General features: G+C 37.1%; 1 protein-coding gene across 3 annotated transcripts in view; it reads right to left on the bottom strand.

Moving 5' to 3' along the window:
* Positions 1 to 22946, bottom strand: part of OPHN1 (oligophrenin 1) — a 586519-nt gene that overhangs the window by 335781 nt on the left and 227792 nt on the right. For all 3 annotated transcript variants that reach the window (XM_010973648.3, XM_010973647.3, XM_045509198.2), the window contains exon 4: positions 21789 to 21850. In XM_010973648.3, the coding sequence (XP_010971950.1) occupies positions 21789 to 21850 (62 nt within the window). The remainder of the gene's footprint in view (positions 1 to 21788; positions 21851 to 22946) is intronic.

Genomic DNA, 22946 nt, shown 5'->3' with positions numbered 1-22946 from the left:
CCAACTTCAAGACTTACCTCAAAGCTATAGCAGTCAAAATACTATTATAAATTTATGACATTTTTCACAGAAATTGAACAAGTAATCCTAAAATTTAGATGGACCCACAAAAGACCCAAAATTATTGAAGTAATCTCGAGGAAAGAGAACAAAACTGGAGGCCAAACCATACAGACTTCAGACAAACTACAAACATACTGTAATCAAAATAGCATTATATTAGCATAAAAAGACATACAGATAAATGGAACAGAATAAAAAGCCCAGAAATAAATCCACATACACACAGTGAGCTAACCTACAACAAAGGAAGCAATAGTACACAATGGAGAAAGGACAGTCTCTTCAACAAGTCATGTTTGGAAAACTGGATAGCTGCATATAAATCAACAAAATTAGAAAACTTCCTCATACCATATACAAAAATAAACTCAAATAGACTAAAGACCTAAATATAAGACATGACACCATAAAACTCCTAGAATAGAACAATAGCAAAACATTCTGAAATAGAAATCATAGCAATATTTTCTTAGATCTGTCTCCCAAGGCAAAAGAAGTAAAATTTTAAAAAGGGGGTGGAAATAAACTTAACAGCTTTTGCACAGCAAAAGAAACAATCAACAAAGTGAAAAGAAAACCTATAGAATGGGAGAAAATATTAGCAAAATATGCTACTGACAAGGGCCTAATTTCCAAAATATACAAACACCTCATACAATTAATAACCAAAACAAAATCTAAACAACCCAATCAAAAAATGGGCAGAAGACCTAAATACACATTTCTCCAAAGAAGACATCCAGATGGCACATGAAAAGATGCTCTACATCACTAATTATTAGAGGAATGCAAATAATAACCACAATGTGGTATCACCTCACACTAGTTAGAATACTTATCATTAAAAATCTACAAATAATAAATTCTAGAAAGGGTAGGCAGAAAAGGAAATTCTTGCACACTGTGGGAATGTAAATTGATGTATCCACTGTGAAAAATAGTACGTAGATTCCTTAAAAAACGAATAATAATGTAACCATATGATCCAGCAATCCCAGTCCTGGGCATATATCTGTAAAAGATGAAAACTCTAATTCAAAAAGATATATGCACTCCAATGTTCACAGCAGCACTATTTACAATAGCTGAGACATCAAAACAACCGAAGTGCCCATCAATAGACAATTGGTTTAAGAAGTGGTGTGTGTGTGTGTGTGTGTGTGTGTGTGTGTGTGTGTGTTATATATGGGGGGGATATTACTTAGCCACAGAAAAGAATGAAATATCACCATTTGCAACAACACAAATAGACCTAGAGAATATCATATTAAGTGAAGTAAGTCAGACCTAGAATGACAAATATAATAAAATGTCACTTATATGTGGAATCTAAAAAATAATATAAATGAATCTATATACAAAATAGAAACAGACTCACAGACATAGAAAACAAACTTATGGATACCAAAGGGGAAAGGGAGAGGTTAAAGATAATTTAGGAATACAGGATTAACAGACACAAATTACTATACATAAAGTAGATAAGCAACAAGGATTTGCTGTATAGCACAAAGAACTATATTCAGCTTCTTGAAGTAACCTATAATGGAAAATAATCATATATATATATATATATATATATATATATATATATATATATATATATATATATATACACACACACATACATATACCAGAAAAATAACACAATATATAAATCAACTATACTTCAGTTTAAAATTTTTAATTCTATAAAAAATAATGTGTGGTATTGGTGAAAGAATAAACAAATAGATCAATGGAACAGAAGAGAGAGCCCAGATATAGAGCTATGCAAATATAGTCCATTAATTTTTTCAGTTTTCCCATTTTATTTTATTTTTTAAATACTTTATTTTTATAAAGTTTTTAAATGTTACTTTCCATTTACACTTATTAAAAAATATAGTGCTATTCCCCAAGTTGTACAATACATACTTGAGCCTATTTTACATCCAATAATTTGTACCTTCCAACGCCCAACTCCTTTATTGCCTTCCCCAACCTGCCCCACTGGTAACTACTAGTTTGTTCTCTATAACTGTGAGTCCTCTTCTTTTTTTTTATATTCAGTAGTTTCTTGTACTTTTTAGATTCAACAAATAAGTGATATTATACAGTATTTATCTTTCCCTGTTATAGTCTACTGTTCTTTGACAAAGAAGCAAACATAATTCAATGGAGAAAGGATACTCTTTTCAGAAATGGTGATGAAACAACCAGACATTCACATGAAACAAAAAGAGACTCTAGAAACAGACCTTACAATTTTTTCAAGAATTAGCTTAAAGGGGATCATATACCAATGGGTATAACACAAAATTATAAAACTCCTAAGAGATAACATAGGAAAAACTCTAGGTAATCTTTGGATGGGAGATGGTTTTTTTAAGTACATCATCAAAAGCATGATCCATGAGGAAGAGAGAAGATAGCTGAGTAGAAGGATGCTGGCAGCTCACCCTCTCCCACAAATGCACCGAGACTCACATCCACAGACCCACTCAGCCAACCAGAGCACCTGCGGAACTGTGACAGAACATCGTCCTCTTCAAAAGACAGAGATGCCAAAAATCTGGTAGGAGAAAAGGAAAAAAGAAAGAACAAAAGGCAAAGCAGAGCTGGACGGGTCCCACGGGGAGGGAGCGGCAAAGGAGGATTGGTGTTCAATGGGTCTCCCTCTCTGAGAGGCCAGCGGGATGGAGGGGGAGCCTCTGAGGCTCGGATCTGTACAGAGCAGCCCTTGACTGACAGAACTAAGTTAAAGGGGCACAGAGGGTCCCCCCGACACCCAGCCTGAGACGCGGGCCGGCAGCGGCGGGCAGGGCCAGGCTGCCCAAGACAGGTGGATGGGGGCGGCTGCACTGAGGCAGCCCCGGGGGACTGCAAGGGGCTGCATGCCGTGGCTGTGGGTGTACAGGGCAGAACAACCTGGGCCCTCCATAAAACAACATGGCTGATGTACCTTGGGGGGGAAGGGTGCATACCTCAACACTGAAAACCTGCAGAAAGTTTTCAGGGGAAGAGAAGCGGTGCTCAGGCACAGCCGCCATATCCTCCGGCGCTTAGCATCCAGTCAGGGGTGGGGGTGAAACCTGCATCCACACCTAAGGGCTTAGCAGCCTCAAAGGCCAGACGGAGACTTGTCTACAGCCTGAGGTAGATAGGATCATTCCATCCTTGTCCCTCAGAGAACTTGCTCCACATAGACAAACAAGGAGCTGAGTTTTGGCCCAGAGCAGGGACAAGGCTGTTCCTTGGTCTTTGCCAAGCCCACCTGCGGAGCGCCAACCAGGGCGGAGCCCGCAGCCGCACAGAGCAGCGGAGCTACCGGCGCCCAGAGAGGGAGGGCGGCCCCCCCGCCTTTTGGGCAGGAATGCAGAAACTGACCGCGGTGCTGGGAGGGGGCACGAACCGCCCTCGTACCTGGCCAGTCTGCAACATCTGACTGCAGCATCCGGAGGGACAGTGACCCACCCGCCCACAGCAAAGCAGAGCTGCACCTGACCCAGTGTTAGGAGGAGGCACGATCCGCTTGCCGACAGGTACTGAAAGCAGCACAAAAGAGAGCGCCAACGGAGGGCTTCTGAAAACAGCAAGCTGAGCTTCGAAAACAGGACGAAGACAGAAAGATTTCACATTAAAACCACACAGACTACAGGAGAACACCAACACCCCCCCCTTTTTTTTTTTAAATCTGTTTATACCTATTCTATTTTCTATTACCCTCTTAATTTTAACTTCTTAATTCATTTCTATTCCTCTTGGGTTTTGATATCCTGTTATTGATTAGACACAGGTTTCAAATACATTTTTTCATCTTTTCCCCTTTTTAAAAAGGTTTTAAAACAATGTCTCAACCAGATTGATATTCTGCTTCAACTCGCTCCCCTATTATTCATTATACACTGTTTTCAAACCTTCTTTCTCCCTTCTTTTAAAATTCTTTCTCTCTTTCTCTTATTTTTTTTTTTCCTCAGTCTTATTCCTAAATAGGCATTAGATAGATAAAACCCTTAAGGACCAAAAATAGACAACTGATACTCCATAAACCACAGTGCCAGAGAGGTATGAGCAAGATGAAGAAGCAGAGAAACGTTTCCCAATTAAAAGAACAAGAGAAATCCCCTGAAAGAAAGATCAATGAAATAGATATCGATACCTTACTAGATCAAGATTTCAAAAAAGGAGTGATCAAAGTGCTGAAGGAATTAAAAGAGATAGTGTTTAAACATACAAAATATATCAAAAATGAAATTGAAGCTATAAAGAAGAGCCAAGTAGAATGGGTAAACTCATTGACAGAGATGAGGAATGATCTAATAGCTGTGCAAAGCCGACTAGATAATGCAGAGGAACGAATCAGTGACCTAGAAGATAGGAGAATAGAAAGCACCCATTCAGAAGAGCTACAAGATAAGCAAATAAAAAATAATGAAAACAGCATTAGAGACTTATGGGATAATATAATGTCCCAATCTTCACATAATCGGGGTCCCAGAAGGGGAAGAAAGAACAAAGGGGATTGAAAAGGTTTTAGAAGAAATCATGACTGAAAACTTCCCAAACTTAAAGAGGGAATCAGATATTCAAGTACAGGAAGCTCAGAGGGTCCCAAACAGGAAGAAACCAAATAGAACCACACCAATACATATCATAATCAAGATGGCCAGAGTCAAGGATAAAGAAATGTTTCTAAAGGCAGCAAGAGAAAAGCAAACAGTAAGTTACAAGGGAACCCCCATAAGGCTCTCAGCTGATTTCTCTACACAAACACTATGGGCCAGAAGGGAGTGGCAAGATATATTCAAAGTCCTGAATGAAAAAAAAAAGCAGCCAAGGATACTTTATCCAGCAAGGCTATCCTTTAGGATAGAAGGGGAAATAAAGAATTTCACAGACAAGAAAAAGCTGCAGGAGTTTAGCAACACTAAACCCACACTAAAACAAATATAGAAAACTCTATTCTAAATAGAAAAGCAGAAGGATGCTACAGAAATGAGGAACTCACAACTGGAAAGGTGACAATTCATAAAATACAAATAAAGTACACACGAAATTATAAAAGAAGACATACAAATCACTGAGAGTGGGAGAGGGAGGCAGGGAAATATAGAATATTTTTTTCTTTCTTTTTAAAACTTTTTTAATGGTAGGATGGGTTTGAGATCATGTTACTATCAGTTTAATAAAAACAGTTATAGTAATGGGCTAATAGATGTAAGAAAAAGGGTAACCACAAGCCAAAAACTTACAAGGGACTCACAAAAATTAAATAAAATCCATGATAATACAAAGGAAAATTAACAAACCACAAAAGGAAGAAAAAAAGGAACAAAGAGGATATACCAATTCAACTGCAAAAATAAGTTCAAAATGGCAATAAACACACATCTATCATTAATTACTGTAAATGTTAATGGACTAAATGCTCCAGTCAAAAGATATAGAGTGGCAGACTGGATAAGAAAGCAAGAACCTTCAATATGCTGCATACAAGAGACCCACTTTAGGGAGAAGGACACATGTAGATAGAGAGTGAAAGGGTGGAAAAGGATATTCCATGCAAATGGAAAAGCCAAAAAAGCAGGCATTGCAGCACTGATTTGAGACAAAACAGACTTTAAAACAAAGGCCATAAAGAAAGATAAAGAAGGACATTTTATAATGATTAAAGGAGTGATACAAGATGAGGATATTACACTCATTAATATATATGCACCCAATATAGGAACAACTAAGTACATAGAACAATTACTAATAGAGATAAAGGGGGATACTGATGGGAATACAATGATAGTTGGAGATTTTAACACTGCATTAACATCACTAGACAGATCTTCCAGACAGAAAATAAACAAGGCAACAGAGAAATTAAATACTACAATAGGAAAACTAGATTTGGTGGATATTTTCAGAGCACTATACCCCCCCAAAATAGGATATACTTTCTTTTCAAGTGCACATGGAATATTTTCCAGGATCAATCATGTACTTGGGCACAAAAGAAACATCAACAATTTTAAGAAGATAGAAAATGTCTCAAGCATCTTTACTGACCACAATGCCATGAAACTGGAAATCAACAACAGAGAAACAAAGGCGAAAAGAAGGAAAGTATGGAGATTAAACAATATGTTATTGAAAAAACAATGGGTCAACGAGGAAATCAAAGCTGAAATTAAAAAATACCTTGAGACAAATGACAATGAAAGCATAACCACTCAAAACCTATGGGACACAGCAAAGGCAGTGCTAAGAGGGAAGTTTATAGCGATACAGGCCTTCCTCAAAAAAGAAGAACAATCTCAAATAAACAGTTTAACCCACCTCCTGAATGAATTAGAAAAAGAAGAACAAAAAGAACCAAAAAGAAGCAGAAGGAAGGAAATAATAAAGATCAGACAGGAAATAAATACAACAGAAATAAACAGGACCATAGGAGAAATCATCCAAAACAAAAGCTTTTTTTTGAAAAAGTAAATAAAATCGACAAACCTCTGGCCAAACTCACAAAGAAGAAAAAAGAGAGAGCATAAATTAGCAAAATAAGAAAGGAAAATGGAGAAATTACAACAAACAAAATAGAAATACAGAATATCATACGAGAATATTATGAAAAACTATATGGAAACAAACTGGATAACCTAGAGGAGACAGACAAGTTTCTGGAAACATACTGTCCACCAAAACTGAATCAAGAAGAATCTGAAAACTGGAACAATCTGATCACTTGAAAGGAAATAAAAATAGCAATTAAAAACCTCCCTACAAATAAAAATCCAGGCTTCACTGGGAAATTCTACCAAACATACAAAGAAGAACTCATACCAGTCCTTCTCATACTCTTTGAGAAGATTGAAAAGAAGGGAATACTCCCAAAATCATTCTATGAAGCCACAATCACCCTGATACCAAAATCAGGCAAAGACAATACAAAAAAGGAGAATTATAGGCCAATATCACTGATGAACTGCATGCCAAAATCCTCACCAAAATATTAGCAAATAGAATCCAACAGCACATAAAAAAGATTATACATCATGACCAAGTGGGGTTCATCCCAGGGACACAAGGCTGGTTCAACATACACAAATCAATCAATGTAATACATCACATCAACAAGAGAAAGAACAAAAACCACATGATTATCTCAATCAATGCAGAAAAAGCGTTTGACAAAATTCAACACCCATTTATGATAAAAACTCTCGCCAAAGTGGGTATAGAGGGAACATATCTCAACATCATAAAATCTATATATGACAAACCTACAGCCACCATAGTACTCAATGGTGAAAAACTCAAAAGCTTCCCACTAAAATCTGGGACAAGACAAGGATGCCCACTATCACCACTCCTATTCAACATAGTCCTGGAAGTCCTAGCCACAGCAATCAGGCAAGAGAGAGAAATAAAAGGGATGCAAATTGGAAAAGAAGAGGTTAAAGTGTAACTATATGCCGACGACATGTTACTATATATAGAAAATCCTAAAAGGTCCACAGAAAAAATACTAGAGCTGATTGAACAATTCAGCAAGGTAGCCGGTTACAAAATTAACGTTCAAAAATCAGTTGCATTTCTTTACACTAATGATGAATCAACAGAAAAAGAAAGTAAAGAAACAATCCCCTTTAAAATAGCACCCAAAGTAATAAAATATCTGGGAATAAATCTAACCAAGGAGGTGAAAGAATTATACACAGAATACTATAAACCATTGATGAAGGAAATTAAAGAAGACTTTAAAAAATGGAAAGATATCCCATGCTCTTCGCTTAGAAGAATCAATATTGTTAAAATGATCACACTGCCCAAGGCAATCTACAGATTTAATGCAATCCCTATCAAATGACCCAGGACATATTTCACAGAACTAGAACAAATCATAATAAAACTTATATGGAACCGTGAAAGACATAGAATTGCCAAAGCATTACTGAAGAGAAAGAAAGAGGCTGGAGGAATAACTCTCCCAGACTTCAGACAATACTATAGAGCTACAGTCATCAAGACAGCATGGTATTGATACAAAAACAGACACATAGACCAATGGAACAGAATAGAGAGCCCAGAAATCAACCCACAAACATTTGGTCAACTCACCTTGGACAAAGGAGGCAAGAATGTACAATGGAATAAAGACAGTCTCTTCACCAAATGGTGTTGGGAAAACTGGACAGCAGCATGTAAAGCAATGAAGCTAGAACACTCCCTCACACCATACACAGAAATCAACTCAAAATGGATCAAAGACTTAAACATAAGAAAAAATACAATAAACCTCCTAGAGGAAAATATAGGGAAAACATTATCTCACATACATCTCAAAAATGTTCTCCTAGGGTAATCTACCCAAGCAATAGAAATAAAAGCAAGAATAAACAAATGGGACCTAATGAAACTTACAAGCTTCTGCACAGCAAAGGAAAGCAGAAGTAAAACAAGAAGACAATCTACGGAATGGGAGAAAAGTTTTGCAAATGAAACCGACAAAGGCTTGATCTCCAGAATATATAAGCAGCTCATATGACTCAATAAGAAAAAAATAAACAACCCAATCCAAAAATGGGCAGAAGACCTAAACAAGACCTAAACAAAATGCTCAATATCACTAATTATCAGAGAAATGCAAATCAAAACTACAATGAGGTATCACCTCACACCAGTCAGAATGGCCATCATATGAAAATCCACAAATGACAAATGCTGGAGAGGCTGTGGACAAAGGGGAACCCTCCTATACTGCTGGTGGGAATGCAGTTTGGTGCAGCCACTATGGAAAACAGTGTGGAGATTCCTCAAAAGACTAGGAATAGACTTACCGTATGACCCAGGAATCCCACTCCTGGGCTTGTATCCAGAAGGAACCCTACTTCAGGATGACACCTGCACCCCAGTGTTCATAGCAGGACTATCTACAATAGCCAAAACATGGAAACAGCTTAAATGTCCATTAACAGGTGACTGGATAAAGAAGGTGTGGTATATTTATACAATGGAATACTACTCAGCCATAAAAACAGACAACATAATGCCATTTGCAGCAACATGGTTGCTCCTGGAGAATGTCATTCTAAGTGAAGTAAGCCAGAAAGAGAAAGAAAAATACCATATGAGATCGCTCATATGTGGAATCTAAAAAACAAACAAACAAACAAACAAAAACAAAGCATAAATACAGGACAGAAATAGACTCATAGAGAATACAGACTTGTGGTTGCCAGGGGGGTGGAGGGTGGGAAGGGATAGACTGGGATTTCAAAATTGTAGACTAGATAAACAAGATTATATTGTATAGCACAGGGACATATACACAAAACGTTATGGTAGGTCACAGAGAAAAAACTGTGACAATGAGTGTGTATATGTCCATGTATGACTGAAAAATTGTACTGAACACTGGAATTTGACACAACATTGTAAAATGATTATAAATCAATAAAAAATGTTAAAAAAAAAGCATGATCCATGAAAGAATCGATAAGCTGGGTTTCATTAAATTCAAAACCTTCTGCTCTACAAAGGCATTGTTAAGAAAAATGAAAAGATAAGCCACAGACTGGGAAATTTTTATAAGCACATCTCTGATGAAGGACTGGAATCCAAAATATGTAAAGAAATCTTAAATCTAAAACACAAAACAAACAAAAATGGTCAAAAACCTAAACACACACCTCACCAAAGATGAACTACAGATAGCAAATAAACATGTGAAAAGATGTTTCACATAATATGGCATCAGAAAAATGCAAATTACAACAGCAGTGAGGGGGTGGAGCCATGAGGGCAGAGTAGAGAGACACACAGCTCACCCTCTCCCAAAACACACCAGGAATTACACCTACAAACCCAATGAATTGCACACACAGGACACTTACTGAACTCTGTCAGAGTGTCTCTCATTTTGAAATACAGGAGGATTCTCACAAAATCCAGTAAGAAAAAAAGGAAAAAGAAAAAAATCAGTGTGGGACTGGTGCTATAGGGCGGGAGCTGCATAGGAAGAAAAGCACCCTCAGGCACTGAGATGCCCCCTCGCCAACTGGGAGGTCATTGGAGACAGAAGCAGAGCTTCTGAGGCTCAGAGGAGAAAGTGACAACAGACAGAACTAAGAGAAACTGACACAGAGGGTACTTGCGATCTGTGGCCCTTGACGCCAGCTGGCAGGGATGAGCCAGGATTGGCTGCTGGAGGTCAGTAAGGATCGCAGGTAGAGGCCTGGGGCCCATGGCACAGAGGCAGCCTCAGTGGCCTGGAGGGCAGTGTGAGCTCTGGCTGTGGGTGTGTGCAGAACAGAACAGCCTGGGACCCCCATAAAAAAAAACAAAAAAACTGTTGGTTTGGGGGGAGGGGCACAATGCAGCCACACAAAAGCCACTTTGTCCTCTTCATTGTTGGTGTGTTTTCCAGAGAAGAGAGGTGGGGTTCTGTCATAGCCATCACTGCTGCTCAGAGGCAGGGCCAAAGGCTGAATCCATACCCAGCAGCACTGCAACTTCATAGAGAGGACTGAGATTTGCTTACAGCCCCAGGCAGAGGGTGGATTTGCTCTCTCTGGACCCGTCTCTGGGACAAACTGGCAGTGAGTAGTCTTTGCAAGGGCAAGTATGGATATTTAAAACAGACCAGTTTACAGTACTGTATGTGGAGGTGGGGTTGGGGTCTGTGTGGACCCTATGGCATACCACAGATTCAGCTGTGTGACTGCACAATTACTATGGTGGGTTTTAGGGCCTGACATTGGTGGATCTGCACTGGTGTTTCTTGGGGCTCAGAACCTTGGGGACACCAGAGCATGTGGACATTCCTGCAGGTAAGGTGGGAACACAGGCAGTGTCAAGAAAAAGTATTTTGTAAGCCTGCATAAAAAGTGACAGACAGCATTACAGAGGGCATTTCCCAGTGGACATCTCCTGCCTACCCTTCTTCACAGCTGAAGTGCTCCAACCCTGCCTACTACACACCACAGCTCAGAAATGGGTCTAAAAGCCTCTATTCCACCAACAGTGGAGTAGACTAGGATCCTGTCAAGGTTGTGACAGATACAGAACAAACAAGAGGCCCACGTCAACAATAACAATCAGGGCAGACACTGAACAACACAATATCAACCACACCCACAAACAAAGGGATAACAGCCAACACTCAAGGAAGAAAGACATGACAACCATCCATACTAATGACAGGTATCACAATAAAACTATCAGATGCACACAGTCTATACAGGAATGCTCCCACTTTAAATAAAAACAAAGAAAAAATAAAACAGCTCTTTAAGACCCCAGTAGGTAACTGATACTCCTAAATCCATAGGGCCACAGAAATATAATTAAAATAAGAAGCAGAAGAAATACTCTGAACTAAAAGAACAAGAGAAACCCCCTGAAAGAAACATCAATAAAATAGACCTCGATAGTCTACTAGATCATGACTTCAAAAAGGGAATGATCAATGCACTAAAGGATCTAAAACAGTCGATAGAGACAGGGAGTATTTTAAAAAGGAAAATGAAACTATAAAGAAGAGCCAATTAAAAAGAGAAAACTCAATTGCTGAGATAAGAGCTGAGCTAAAGGCAGTCAAAAGCAGAGTAGATAATGCAGAGGAGTGAATAAGTGACTTAGAAGAGAGTAGAATAGAAGTGATCCACCAGAACAGCAGAAAGAAAAGCAAATAAAAACCAGTGAAACCAATATAAGGGACCTATGGGATAATATAAAGCATGTCAACCTACACATATTTGGAGTTCCAGAAGGAGAAGAAAGAGAAAAGGGGAATGAATATGTATTTAAAGAAATTATGACTGAAAACTTTCCAAACATAAAGAAGGAAATAGATATCCAAGTACAGGAGGCACAGAGGGTCACAAACAATAAGAAATCACATAGACCTACACCAAGAAATATTATCATTAAGAAGGCCAAAGTTAAAGATAAAGGATTCTAAAGGCAGCAAGAGAAAAACAGAGTTAGTTACAAGGGAACCCTCCAAAAGGTTCTCAGCTGATTGCTCTACACAAACACTGCTGGCCAGAAGGGAGTGGCAAAATATATTCAAAGTCCTGAATGAGAAAAAGCTGCAACCTAGGATACTCTATCCGGTAAGATAATCCTTTAGAGTAAAAGGACAGAGAAGAATTTTACAGACAAGCACAAACTAAAAGAATTCAGCAATACTAAACCTATGCTAAAAGAAATATTGAAACGTCTACTCTAAATTGAAAAGAAACAGGGAGCTATAGAAGTGAGAAAATCATAATTGGAAAGTGATAAATACAGTGAACTGCAAGAGACTAAAAATGAAGATGTGAAAAACAAATAAATACAAATTAAGAACATCAAAACCATAAAGGTGGAAGAGGAGTACAAGAAAATACAGATTGTTTTCCTTTCTCTTCTTTTTCTTTTTCTTTTCTTTTCCCCCTCCATTCTGTTTAGAATGTGTTTGAGCCTACATGACTATAAATCTAAAGCAAAAAGATATAAAAAGGGGTTAGCATACTTGAAAACAGGGTAGCCACAAGTGAAAAGCATACAATAGAGTCAAAAAAACCAAAAAGAAACCAAGCTACTGTAAAAGAAAATTATCAAATCAGAAAACGAAAAACAAAAAGAAAAAAAGGAAAAAATAAGAAATACCTAATCAACTAGAAAACAAAGTTCAAAGTACATATCTATCAATATTTACTATATATATATCAAATACATATATATCAAAATACATATCTATCAATAATTACTATAATAAAACAAAAGCCTACAATATGCTGTCTACAAGAGACCCACTTTAGAGTGAAGGACATACATAGATTGAAAGCGAGAGGATGGTTAAATATATTTCATACAAATGGCAAAGACAAGAAAGCAGGAGCAGCAATACTTGTATCAGAAAAAAATAGACTTTAACACAAAGGCCGTGAAGGGAGACAAGAAAGACAACATATAAAGATGATAGGAGAAATACAAAATGAAGATATTCCACCATTCAAATATATACACCCAATATAGGAGCTTCTAAACATATAAAGCAAATACTAAAAGACATAAAGGGAGAAATTGATGAGAATACAATAAGAGTAGAAGAATTTAACACCCTACTAACATCATTGGACAGGTATTCTAGACAGAAAATCAATAATGCAACAGAAATACTAAATGACACAATAGAAGTGTTGGACTTGGTTCATATTATTAGGAAACTGCATTCTCCAAAAACACAATATATGTTCTTTTCAAGTGCTTCAAAACCATTCTATAGGATAGACCACATACTCAATTACAGAAGAAACTTCAACAAATCAAAGAGGATAGAAATTATTCCAAGCATCTTCTCTAAACACAGTGGCATAAAACTGAAAATCAACCACAAAAAAAAAAAAATGAGAAAAAGATGAAAGCATGGAGGAAAAACAGCATACTACTAAAAAAACCAATGGGTCAATGATAAAATCAAAGAAGCAATTTAAAAATATTCTGAAACAAACAACAATGAAAACACAACCATACAAAATCTAAGGCATGCAGCAAAAGCAGTACAAAGAGGGAAGATCATAGCAATACAGGCCTTCCTCAAAAAAGAAGAACAGATTCAAATAAACAACCTAAACTACCATCGAAAAGAATTACAAAAAGAAAAACAAACAAAACCCAAACTCAGCAGAAGAATAGAAATAATAAAGATCAGGGAAAAAAACAAATAAAATAGAGATTTAAAAATAGAAAAAACATCAATCAAACCAAGAGCTGGTTTTTGAAAGAATAAATAAAATTGACAAACTTCTGGCCAAGCTCACCAAGAACAAAAGAGATAGCACGCAAATAAACAAAATGGGAAATGAAAATGGAGAGGTTACACCCAACACCACAGAAATAGAAAACAATCATAAGAAAATAATATGAACATCTATATGGCAATTAAATGGACAACTTAGAAGAAATAGACAAGTTTCTAGAAACATTCAGTTCACCAAAACTGAATCAAGAAGAAATAGGGAGAAGGCCAAGATGGCGGAGTAGAAGGATGCTTGTAGCTCACCCTCTCCCACAAATACACCAAGACTCACATCCACAGACTCACTCAGCCAACCACAGCACCTGCGGAATTCTGACAGAACTTCGTCCTCTTCAAAAGATAGAGACGCCAAAAATCTCGTAGGAGAAAAGGAAAAAAGAAAGAACAAAAGGCAAAACAGTGTAGGACGGGTCCCACAGGAAGGGAGTGGCAAAGGAAGACTGGTCCTCGTTCCCTGGGTCTCCCCTATCCTACTGAAAGGCCAGCAGGACAGAGGGGGAGCCTCCGAGGCTCGGATCTGTACAGAGCAGGCCTTGACTGACAGAACTAAGTTATATGGGCACAGAGGGTTGCTGTGACACCCAGCCCGAGATGCAGGCCAGCAGCTGGGGGCAGGGGCAGGCTGCACCAGTCAGGCGGAGGACAGGGATGACTGCACTGAAGCAGCCCTGGGGGACTGCAGGGAGCTGCGCAGTTGGTGTGGGTGGACAGGGCAGAACAATCTGGGCCCTCCATAAAACAACATGGCTGATGTGCCCTGTGGGGAAGGATGCATACCCCATCTCTGAAAACCCGTGGAAAGTTTTTGGGTGAAGAGAGGTGGGGTTCAGGCAGAGCCGCCACATCCTCCGGCACTGAGCACCCAGGCAGGGGCAGAGGCGAAACCTGCATCTGCACCTAAGGGCTTAGCAGCCTCAAAGGCCAGACGGAGACTTGTCTACAGCCCGAGGCAGACAGGTTCCTTCCGTCCTGATGCATCAGAGAACTTGCTCCCCCAAGACAAACAAGGACCTGAGTTTTGGCCCAGAGCAGGGATGGGACTGTTTCTCGGTCTTCACCGTGCCAGCCTATGGAGTATGCAGCGGCACAGAGCAGCGGAGCAACCGGCACCGGGAGAGTGCGGGCGGCCCCCGCCTCTCCAGCAGGAATGCAGCCCATGACTGCGGTGCTGGGGGGGTGCAACCCACCCTCCTACCTGGCCAGTCTGCAACATCTGACTGCAGCATCTGGAGGGGCAGCGACCCGCCCACCCACAGCAAAGGTGAGCTGCACCTGACCCAGTGTTGAAAGGGGATGCGATCTGCTTGCCAACAGGCACTGGGAGCAGCAGAGACAAACGCACAAACGGAGGGCCTCTGGAAACAGCAAGCTGAGCTTCCAAAACAGGGCGAAGACAGAAAGACTTTGCATTAAGAGCACACAGTCTCCAGGAGAACACCACCCTCCCATATTTTTTTTCTGAAATACGTTTTTATCTGTTCTATTTTCTATTACCCTTTTAATTTTTACATCTTAAACAATTATATATACTCCCACTTTTAATCCCTTTTAAATTTTAAACAGTATTTTTATTATTATTATTTTAAAAAATCCATGTCATTTCATTTTTATTTCTCTTGGTTTTGATGTCCCATTATTGATTATACAAAGATTTCAAATACATTTTCTCCTTCTTTTCTTTTTTTAAAGGTTTTTAATAGACGTCTCAACCCGATTGCTATTCTGTTTCAACATGCTCTTCTATTATTCATTATACACTGTTTTCAAACCTTTTTTTCTCCCTTCTTTTAAAATTCTCTCTGTCTCTCTTTTTAAGTGTCATTCCTACATAGGCATTAGATAGATAAATAAATAAACTCCTTAAGGGCCACAATAGACAACTGATAGTCCATGAACCATAGTGCCAGAGAGGTATGATCAAGATGAAGGAGCAGAGAAGCCATTCCCAATTAAAAGAACATGAGAAATCCCTGAAAGAATTATCAATGAAATAGACATTGATAGCCTACTAGATAAAAATTTCAAAAAAGGAGCGATCAAAGTACTGAAGGAACTAAAAGAGATAGTGTTTAGAGATATAAAATATGTGAAAAATGAAATTGAAGCTATAAAGAAGTGCCAAGTAGAATTGGTAAACTCATTGGCTGAGATGAGCAATGATCTAAAGGCTGTTCAAAGCAGACTAGATAATGTAGAGGAAAGAATTAGGGACCTAGAAGACAGGACAACAGAAAGCACCCAATCAGAACAGCTACAAGATAAAGAAATAAGAACAAATGAAAATAGCATAGGGGAACTATGCAATAATATAAAGCATGCCAATCTTCACATAATAGGGGTCCCAGAAGGGGAAGAAAGAACAAAGGGGATTGAAAAGGTATTGGAAGAAATCATGACTGAAAACTTCCCAAACTTAAAGAAGGAATCAGGTATCCAACTACTTGAAGCTCAGAGGGTCCCTAACAGGAAGAACCCAAATAGACCCACACCAAAATATCATAATCAAAATGGCCAGAGTCAAGGATAAGGAAATGATCCTAAATGCAGCAAGAGAAAAGCAAAGAGTGAGTTACAAGGGAACCCCCATAAGGCTCTCAGCTGATTTCTCTACACAAACACTACCAGCCAGAAGGGAGTGGCAAGATATATTCAAATTCCTGAATGAAAAAAAAGATGCAGACTAGGATACTTTATCCAGCAAGGCTATCCTTTAGGATAGAAGGAGACATAAAGAATTTCATAGACAAGAACAAACTACAAGAGTTTAGCAACACTAAAAGCATGCTAAAAGAAATATTGAAAGGTCTACTTTAGAAAAGCAGCAGGATGCTACAGAAATGAGAAACTCACAACTGGAAAGGTGATAACTCATGAATTACAAATAAAATAAGCACAAAATTATAAAAGAAGACATACAAATCATTGAGAGTGGGAGAGGGAGGCAGGAATTTATAGAATATTTTTTCTTTCTTTTTAAAATTTTTTGTTCTCGGTAGAATGGGTTTGAGATCATGTCACTCAGTTTAATAAAAACAGTTACAGCAATGGGCTAAGACTTACAAAAAAAGGTAACCACAAGCCAAAAACTTACAAGGGAGTCACAAAAACTAAATAAAATCCATGGTAATACAAAGGAAAATTACCAAACCACAAAAGGAAGAAGAAAGGAACAAAGAGAAAATACCAAATCAATTGCAAAGATAAGTTCAAAATGGCAATAAACACACATCTATCATTAATTACTGTAAATGTTAATGGACTAAATGCTCCAGTCAAAAGACACAGAGTGGCTTTGAAAAAGTAAATAAAATCGACAAACTTCTGGCCAAAGTCACAAAGAAGAAAAAAGAGAGAGCACAAATTAGCAAAATAAGAAAAGAAAATGGAGAAATTACAACAAATAAAATAGAAATACAGAATATCATAAGGGAATATTATGAAAAACTATATGGAACCAAAATGGATAACCTGGAGTAGATGGACAAGTTTCTGGAAACATACTGTCCACCAAGACCTAATCAAGGAGAAACTGACCACTTGAACAAACTGATCACTAGAAATGAAATTGAAATAGCAATAAAAAAAAAACTCCCTACAAATAAAAGTCCAGGACTGGACGGCTTCACCGGGGAATTCTACCAAACATACAAAGAAGAACTCATACCATTCCTTCTCAAACTCTTCCAGAAGATTGAAAAGGAGGGAATACTCCCAAAATCATTCTATGGAGCCACCAACACCCTGAAATCAAAGCGAGACAAAGACACTACCAAAAAAGAAATCTATAGGCCAATATAATTAATGAATATAGATGCAAAAAATCCTCAACAAAATGTTAGCAAAGAGGATTCAACAACATATAAAAAAGATCATACACCATGGTCAAGTTGGATTCATCCCACGACACAAGGATGGTTCAACATATGCAAATCAGTCAATGTGATGCACCACATCAACAAGAGAAAGGATGAAAATCAAATGATGATTTCAATAGATGCAGAAAAAAATGATTTGATAAAGTTAAAAATCCATTTATGGTAAAAACTCTCACCAAAGTGGGTATAGAGGGAACATATCTCAACATAATTAAAGCTATTTATGACAAAGTTACATAATACCATAATACTCAACAGGGAAAAGCTGAAAGCCCTTCTGCTAAAATCTGGAACGAGACAGGGATGTCCATGTTCACCACTTCTATTCAATATAGTATTGGAAGTCCCATCCATGGCAATTAGGCAAGAAAAAGGAATAAAAGGGATCCAAATTGGAAGAGATTTAAAACTGTCATTATATGTGAATGACATGATACTATATCTGGAAAACCCTAAAAGTTCCTCACAAAAACTACTAGAGCTAATAAGAGAATTTGACAAGATAGCAGGATACAAGATCAACATAGAGAAATCAGTAGCATTTTTCTACTCTAACAATGAAATACCAGAAAATGAAAGTAAAGAAAGAATCCCTTTTAAAATGCATTCAAATAATAAAACGCTTAGGAATAAATCTGACGAAGGAAGTGAAAGACTTATTTGTGGAAAACTACAAAACATTCACTAAGGAAATCAATAGTGACTTAAAGAAATTGAAAGATATCACATGTTCTTGATTGGAAGAATTAATATTAAAATTCCCATCCTACCCAAAGCAATCTACAGATTTCATGTGATCCCTATCAAATTACCTAGGACATTGTTCCCAGAATTAGAACAAATAATCCTAAAATTTATATGGAATCACAAAAAAAAAAAAAAACCCAGAATTGCTGAAGCATTACTAAACAAAAAGAATGAAGCTGGAGGAATAACGTTCTGAGTCTTCAGACAATACTATAGAGCTACAGTAATCAAAACAGCATAGTATTGGTACAGAAACAGATATATTGATCAATGGAATGGAATAGAGAACCGAAAAATAAACCCACAGACTTTTGGTCAATTAATCTTTGACAAAGGAGGCAAGAAGATACAATGGAGTAAAGACAGTCTCTTCAGCAAATAGTGTTGGGAAAACTGGACAGCTGCATGTAAATCAATGAAGTTAGAACACTCCCTCACACTATGCACAAAAATAACTCAAAATGGCTTAAAGACTTAAACATAAGACAAGACACTATAAGCCTCTTAGAAGAAAACATAGGCAAAACATTATCTTACATAAATCTCAACAATGTTCTCCTAGGGTAATCTACCCAAGCAATAGAAATTAAAGCAAAAATAAACAAATGGGACCTAATGAAACTTATAAGCTTTTGCACAGAAAGGAAAGTATAAGCAAAACAAAAAGACAACCTACAGAATGGGAGAAAATATTTGCAAAAGATGAGACTAGCAATGGCTAAACCTCCATAATATATAAACAGCTCATATGACTTAATAAAGAAAAAACAAATAACTAAATCCAAAAATCAGAAGACCTATCGAAGCAATATTCCAATGAAGACATTCAAGTGGCCAAAAGGGACATGAATAAATGCTCAATATCACCAATTATCAGATAAATGGAGATCAAAACTATAATGAGGTATCACCTCACACCAGTCAGAATGGCAACCATGTAAAAGTTCACAAATGATAAATGTTGTAGACGGTGTGGAGAAAAGGGAACCCACCTACACTGTTGGTGGGAATGTAGTTTGTTGCAGCTGTTATGGAAAACAGTCCGGATATTCCTAAAAAAACTAAAAATAGACTTACCATATGATCCAGCAATCCCATTCCTGGGCTTATATCCAAAGGCAACCTTAATTCAAAAAGACACATGCTCCCCAATGTTCATAGCAGCACTATTTACAGTAGCCAAGACATGGAAACAACCTAAATGTCCATTGACAGATGTCTGGATAAAGAAGTTGTCATATATTTACACAGTGGAATTCTACTCAGCCATAAAAAAGAATTTTAAAATGTCATTTGCAGCAACATGGATGAATCTGAAAAATGTCATTCTAAGTGCAGTATGCCAGAGAGTGAAAAAAAAAATACCACACGATATCACTTATATGTGAAATCTAAAAAAAAAAAAAAAAAAAAAAAAAAAAAAAAAAAAAAATTGGACTTATTCACAAAACAGAAACAGACTCACAGACATAGAAAACAAACTTATGGTTATCAGTGGGGAAGGGAGTGGGGAGAGATCAATTGGGAGTTGGAGATTTGCAGATAGTAACTACTATATATAAAATAGATAAACAACAAGTTTATACTGTATAGCACAGGGAACCATATTCAATATCTTGTAGTAACATATGGTGAAGTAGAATATGAGAACAAATGTATGTATGTCCCTATGTGACTGGTGTACACACCAGAAATTGACACAACAATGTAAACTGAATGTACTTCAATAAAAATATTTAAAAAAACAAATAAAAATGGTTTAGTAAAGGAAAAAAAAAACAGCAGTGAGATACCACTACACACATGTTAAAATGGGTAAAATTCAAAACATAGTCAACTTTAAAATGGTGAAGAGGATATGGAGCAACAAGAATTCTCATACATGGCTGATGAGAATGCAAAATGGTATAGTTACTTTGGAAGACAATTGGGCAGTTTTTCACAAAACTAGACATACTCTTTTACACAATCTTACAATTACATTCCTTGGAATTTACTCAAAAGATTTGAAAATTTACCTCCACACAAAAATCTGCACACAAATGTTTTTGGAAGCTTTTTTTCATAATTGCCAAAACTTAAGAGTAACTAACATATCCTTCATTAGGTGGAAAAAAATCCAAGTACACCCATATAATGTAATGTATCTTATAATATATGCATATATATTATTCAATGATGAAAGGAAATGACTATCAAGCCATGAAAAGACATAGAGGAATTTTAAATGCATATTGCTAAGTCAAAGAAGCCAAGCTGAAAAAGCTTCATACTATAAGACTCCAACTATATGACATTCTAGAAAAGGCAAAACACACAGTAAATAGGAAGATCAGTGTTTCCCAGGAGTTCAGATGCCACAGACAGACAGAGGAATCATAGGGGATTTTTAGATCAGTGAAAATAGTCTGTATGAGGACAATTTAATGGTAAGTATATGTTATTAAACATTTGTCAAAGCCCATAGAATATTCAACACAAACAGTTAATCTTGGTATAACTATGGACTTTAGTTAATAATATTGTGTCTGTATTGGCTCATTAACTGGAACAAACTGTACCATACTTGCAAGATCTTAATAATAGGGTGATCTTTTAATAGGGGAGGTAGAGAAAGGAAGTACCATTTACCTTTAAACAGCACAAGGATTAGGAGCACTGACCCTCTACCGTGTGCAATCCAAAGTCTGCATATAATCTTATAGTTAGCTCTGTAGTACCTGAGGTTTCATATTCACATTCAACCAGTCTCGTTCTTGTAGTACTCTAATATTTGTTGAAAAAACCCACATATAAATGGAACCACACAGCTCTGTATATGAAATATCTCTGTACTTTCCACTCAATTTTTCTGTAAAACTAAAACTGCTCTAAATATTAAAGTCCATTAATTTTAAGAATTATGCTTTAAATGAAAGAAAATATGCTTTCACATAGATTAAAATAAAGCAATCATATGTCAGATTTTAAAAAAAAAAGCCCATGTTATTATTTCTAAAAGCAGAGAAACACATAAATAAATTATCTAAGAACACTAAAGGTCACAATTTTTGTCAACATGTTCAACAGTCAAGTTTAATGTCTTCTGAAATCCTGTCTTACTGAAATGAATAGGGTAGAATTTCCATACTAATTTCCCTCTACCTAATGTTCATCTGAGGGTGGGAGCTTGAGATAGAATAACAAGATCCATTTCCTGTACTTACAGTATCTGGGCTGCCATGAGACAGATACTAAAACAACAGAGTATCAATCCAACCAATGAGGACAAAAAATCCACAAGGTCAGCCATGATTTTGGCTCCAGGCACAGTGTTAGTGACCTACCATCATCATCCTCTCGTTTTCTACCTCGTTGAGCAATTCGGCAAATTCCTTGAAGGATTCAGCTGAAAGGACAAAATAAAAGATAAATCAAATTAATCATCATACTTGATAGGCAACTGGGCAAAAGACAAGATTTAGAAACCAGTGGCCTAAGCCACTAGAGGAAGGCATCAAATCAAAAGACAATGGAAGAAAAAGTTCACTATCTATTAAAGGTTTATGTCCTTTTTCTTTTTCTATTCTCTCTCTCTCTTTTTTTTTTTTTTTTGCCAATTCCCCTGCCCCAATTTTTCCTCCAGTTTTATTGAGATATGATTGACATACAACCCTGGACAAGTTTAATGTATACAGCACAATGACTTGATGTTCATATATTGCAAAATGATTACAATAAGTTTAGTTAACATCCATAACCTCATAGTTATAAAAAATTATTTTTTCTTATGATGAGAACCTTTAGGATCTACGTACTTAGCAACTTTCAAATATACCATACTGCAATATTTACTATGGTCATCATGTTGTACTTTACATCCCCAGTTCTTATTTATCTTATAACTTGAAGTTTGTACCTTTTGACCACCTCTACCCAACTGCCCCACCCACCACTCCCTCCTCTGATAATCACAAATCTGATTTCTTTTTCTATGAGTTTGGGTTCTTTTAGATTCCACATATAAGTGAGATCATACATTATTTGTCTTTCCTTGTCTGACTTATTTCACTTAAACATAATTACCTCAAGGGCCTTCCATTTTGTAACAAATGGCAGGATTTTATTTTTGTGGCTAAATAGTATTCCTGTGTGTGTGTGTGTGTGTGTGTGTGTGTGTGTGTGTGTGTGTGTGTGTGTTGTGGTGTGGGATGTGTGTGTGTCACATTTATTTTTTTCATTCATCTTTCAATGGACACAGGTTCTTTCCAGGTCTTCAATATTATACAGATAATGGTGCCATGAAAATAGGAGCACAGATATCTCTTTAACAAAATTATTTTATTTCCTTCTGCTATATCTCCAAAAATGGAATTGCTGGATCATAAGATATCTCTACTTTTAATTTTTTGAGGAACCTCCATATGGTTTTCATAGAGGTTATACCAATTTACACCACCAACAATGCACAAGGGTTCCCTTTTTTCCATACAAGTATTTGTCTC

This window comes from Camelus bactrianus, chromosome X (assembly GCF_048773025.1).
Source record: "Camelus bactrianus isolate YW-2024 breed Bactrian camel chromosome X, ASM4877302v1, whole genome shotgun sequence".
In the NCBI taxonomy this organism is placed as follows: domain Eukaryota; kingdom Metazoa; phylum Chordata; class Mammalia; order Artiodactyla; family Camelidae; genus Camelus; species Camelus bactrianus.
This window is presented reverse-complemented; position numbering and strand designations above follow the sequence as displayed.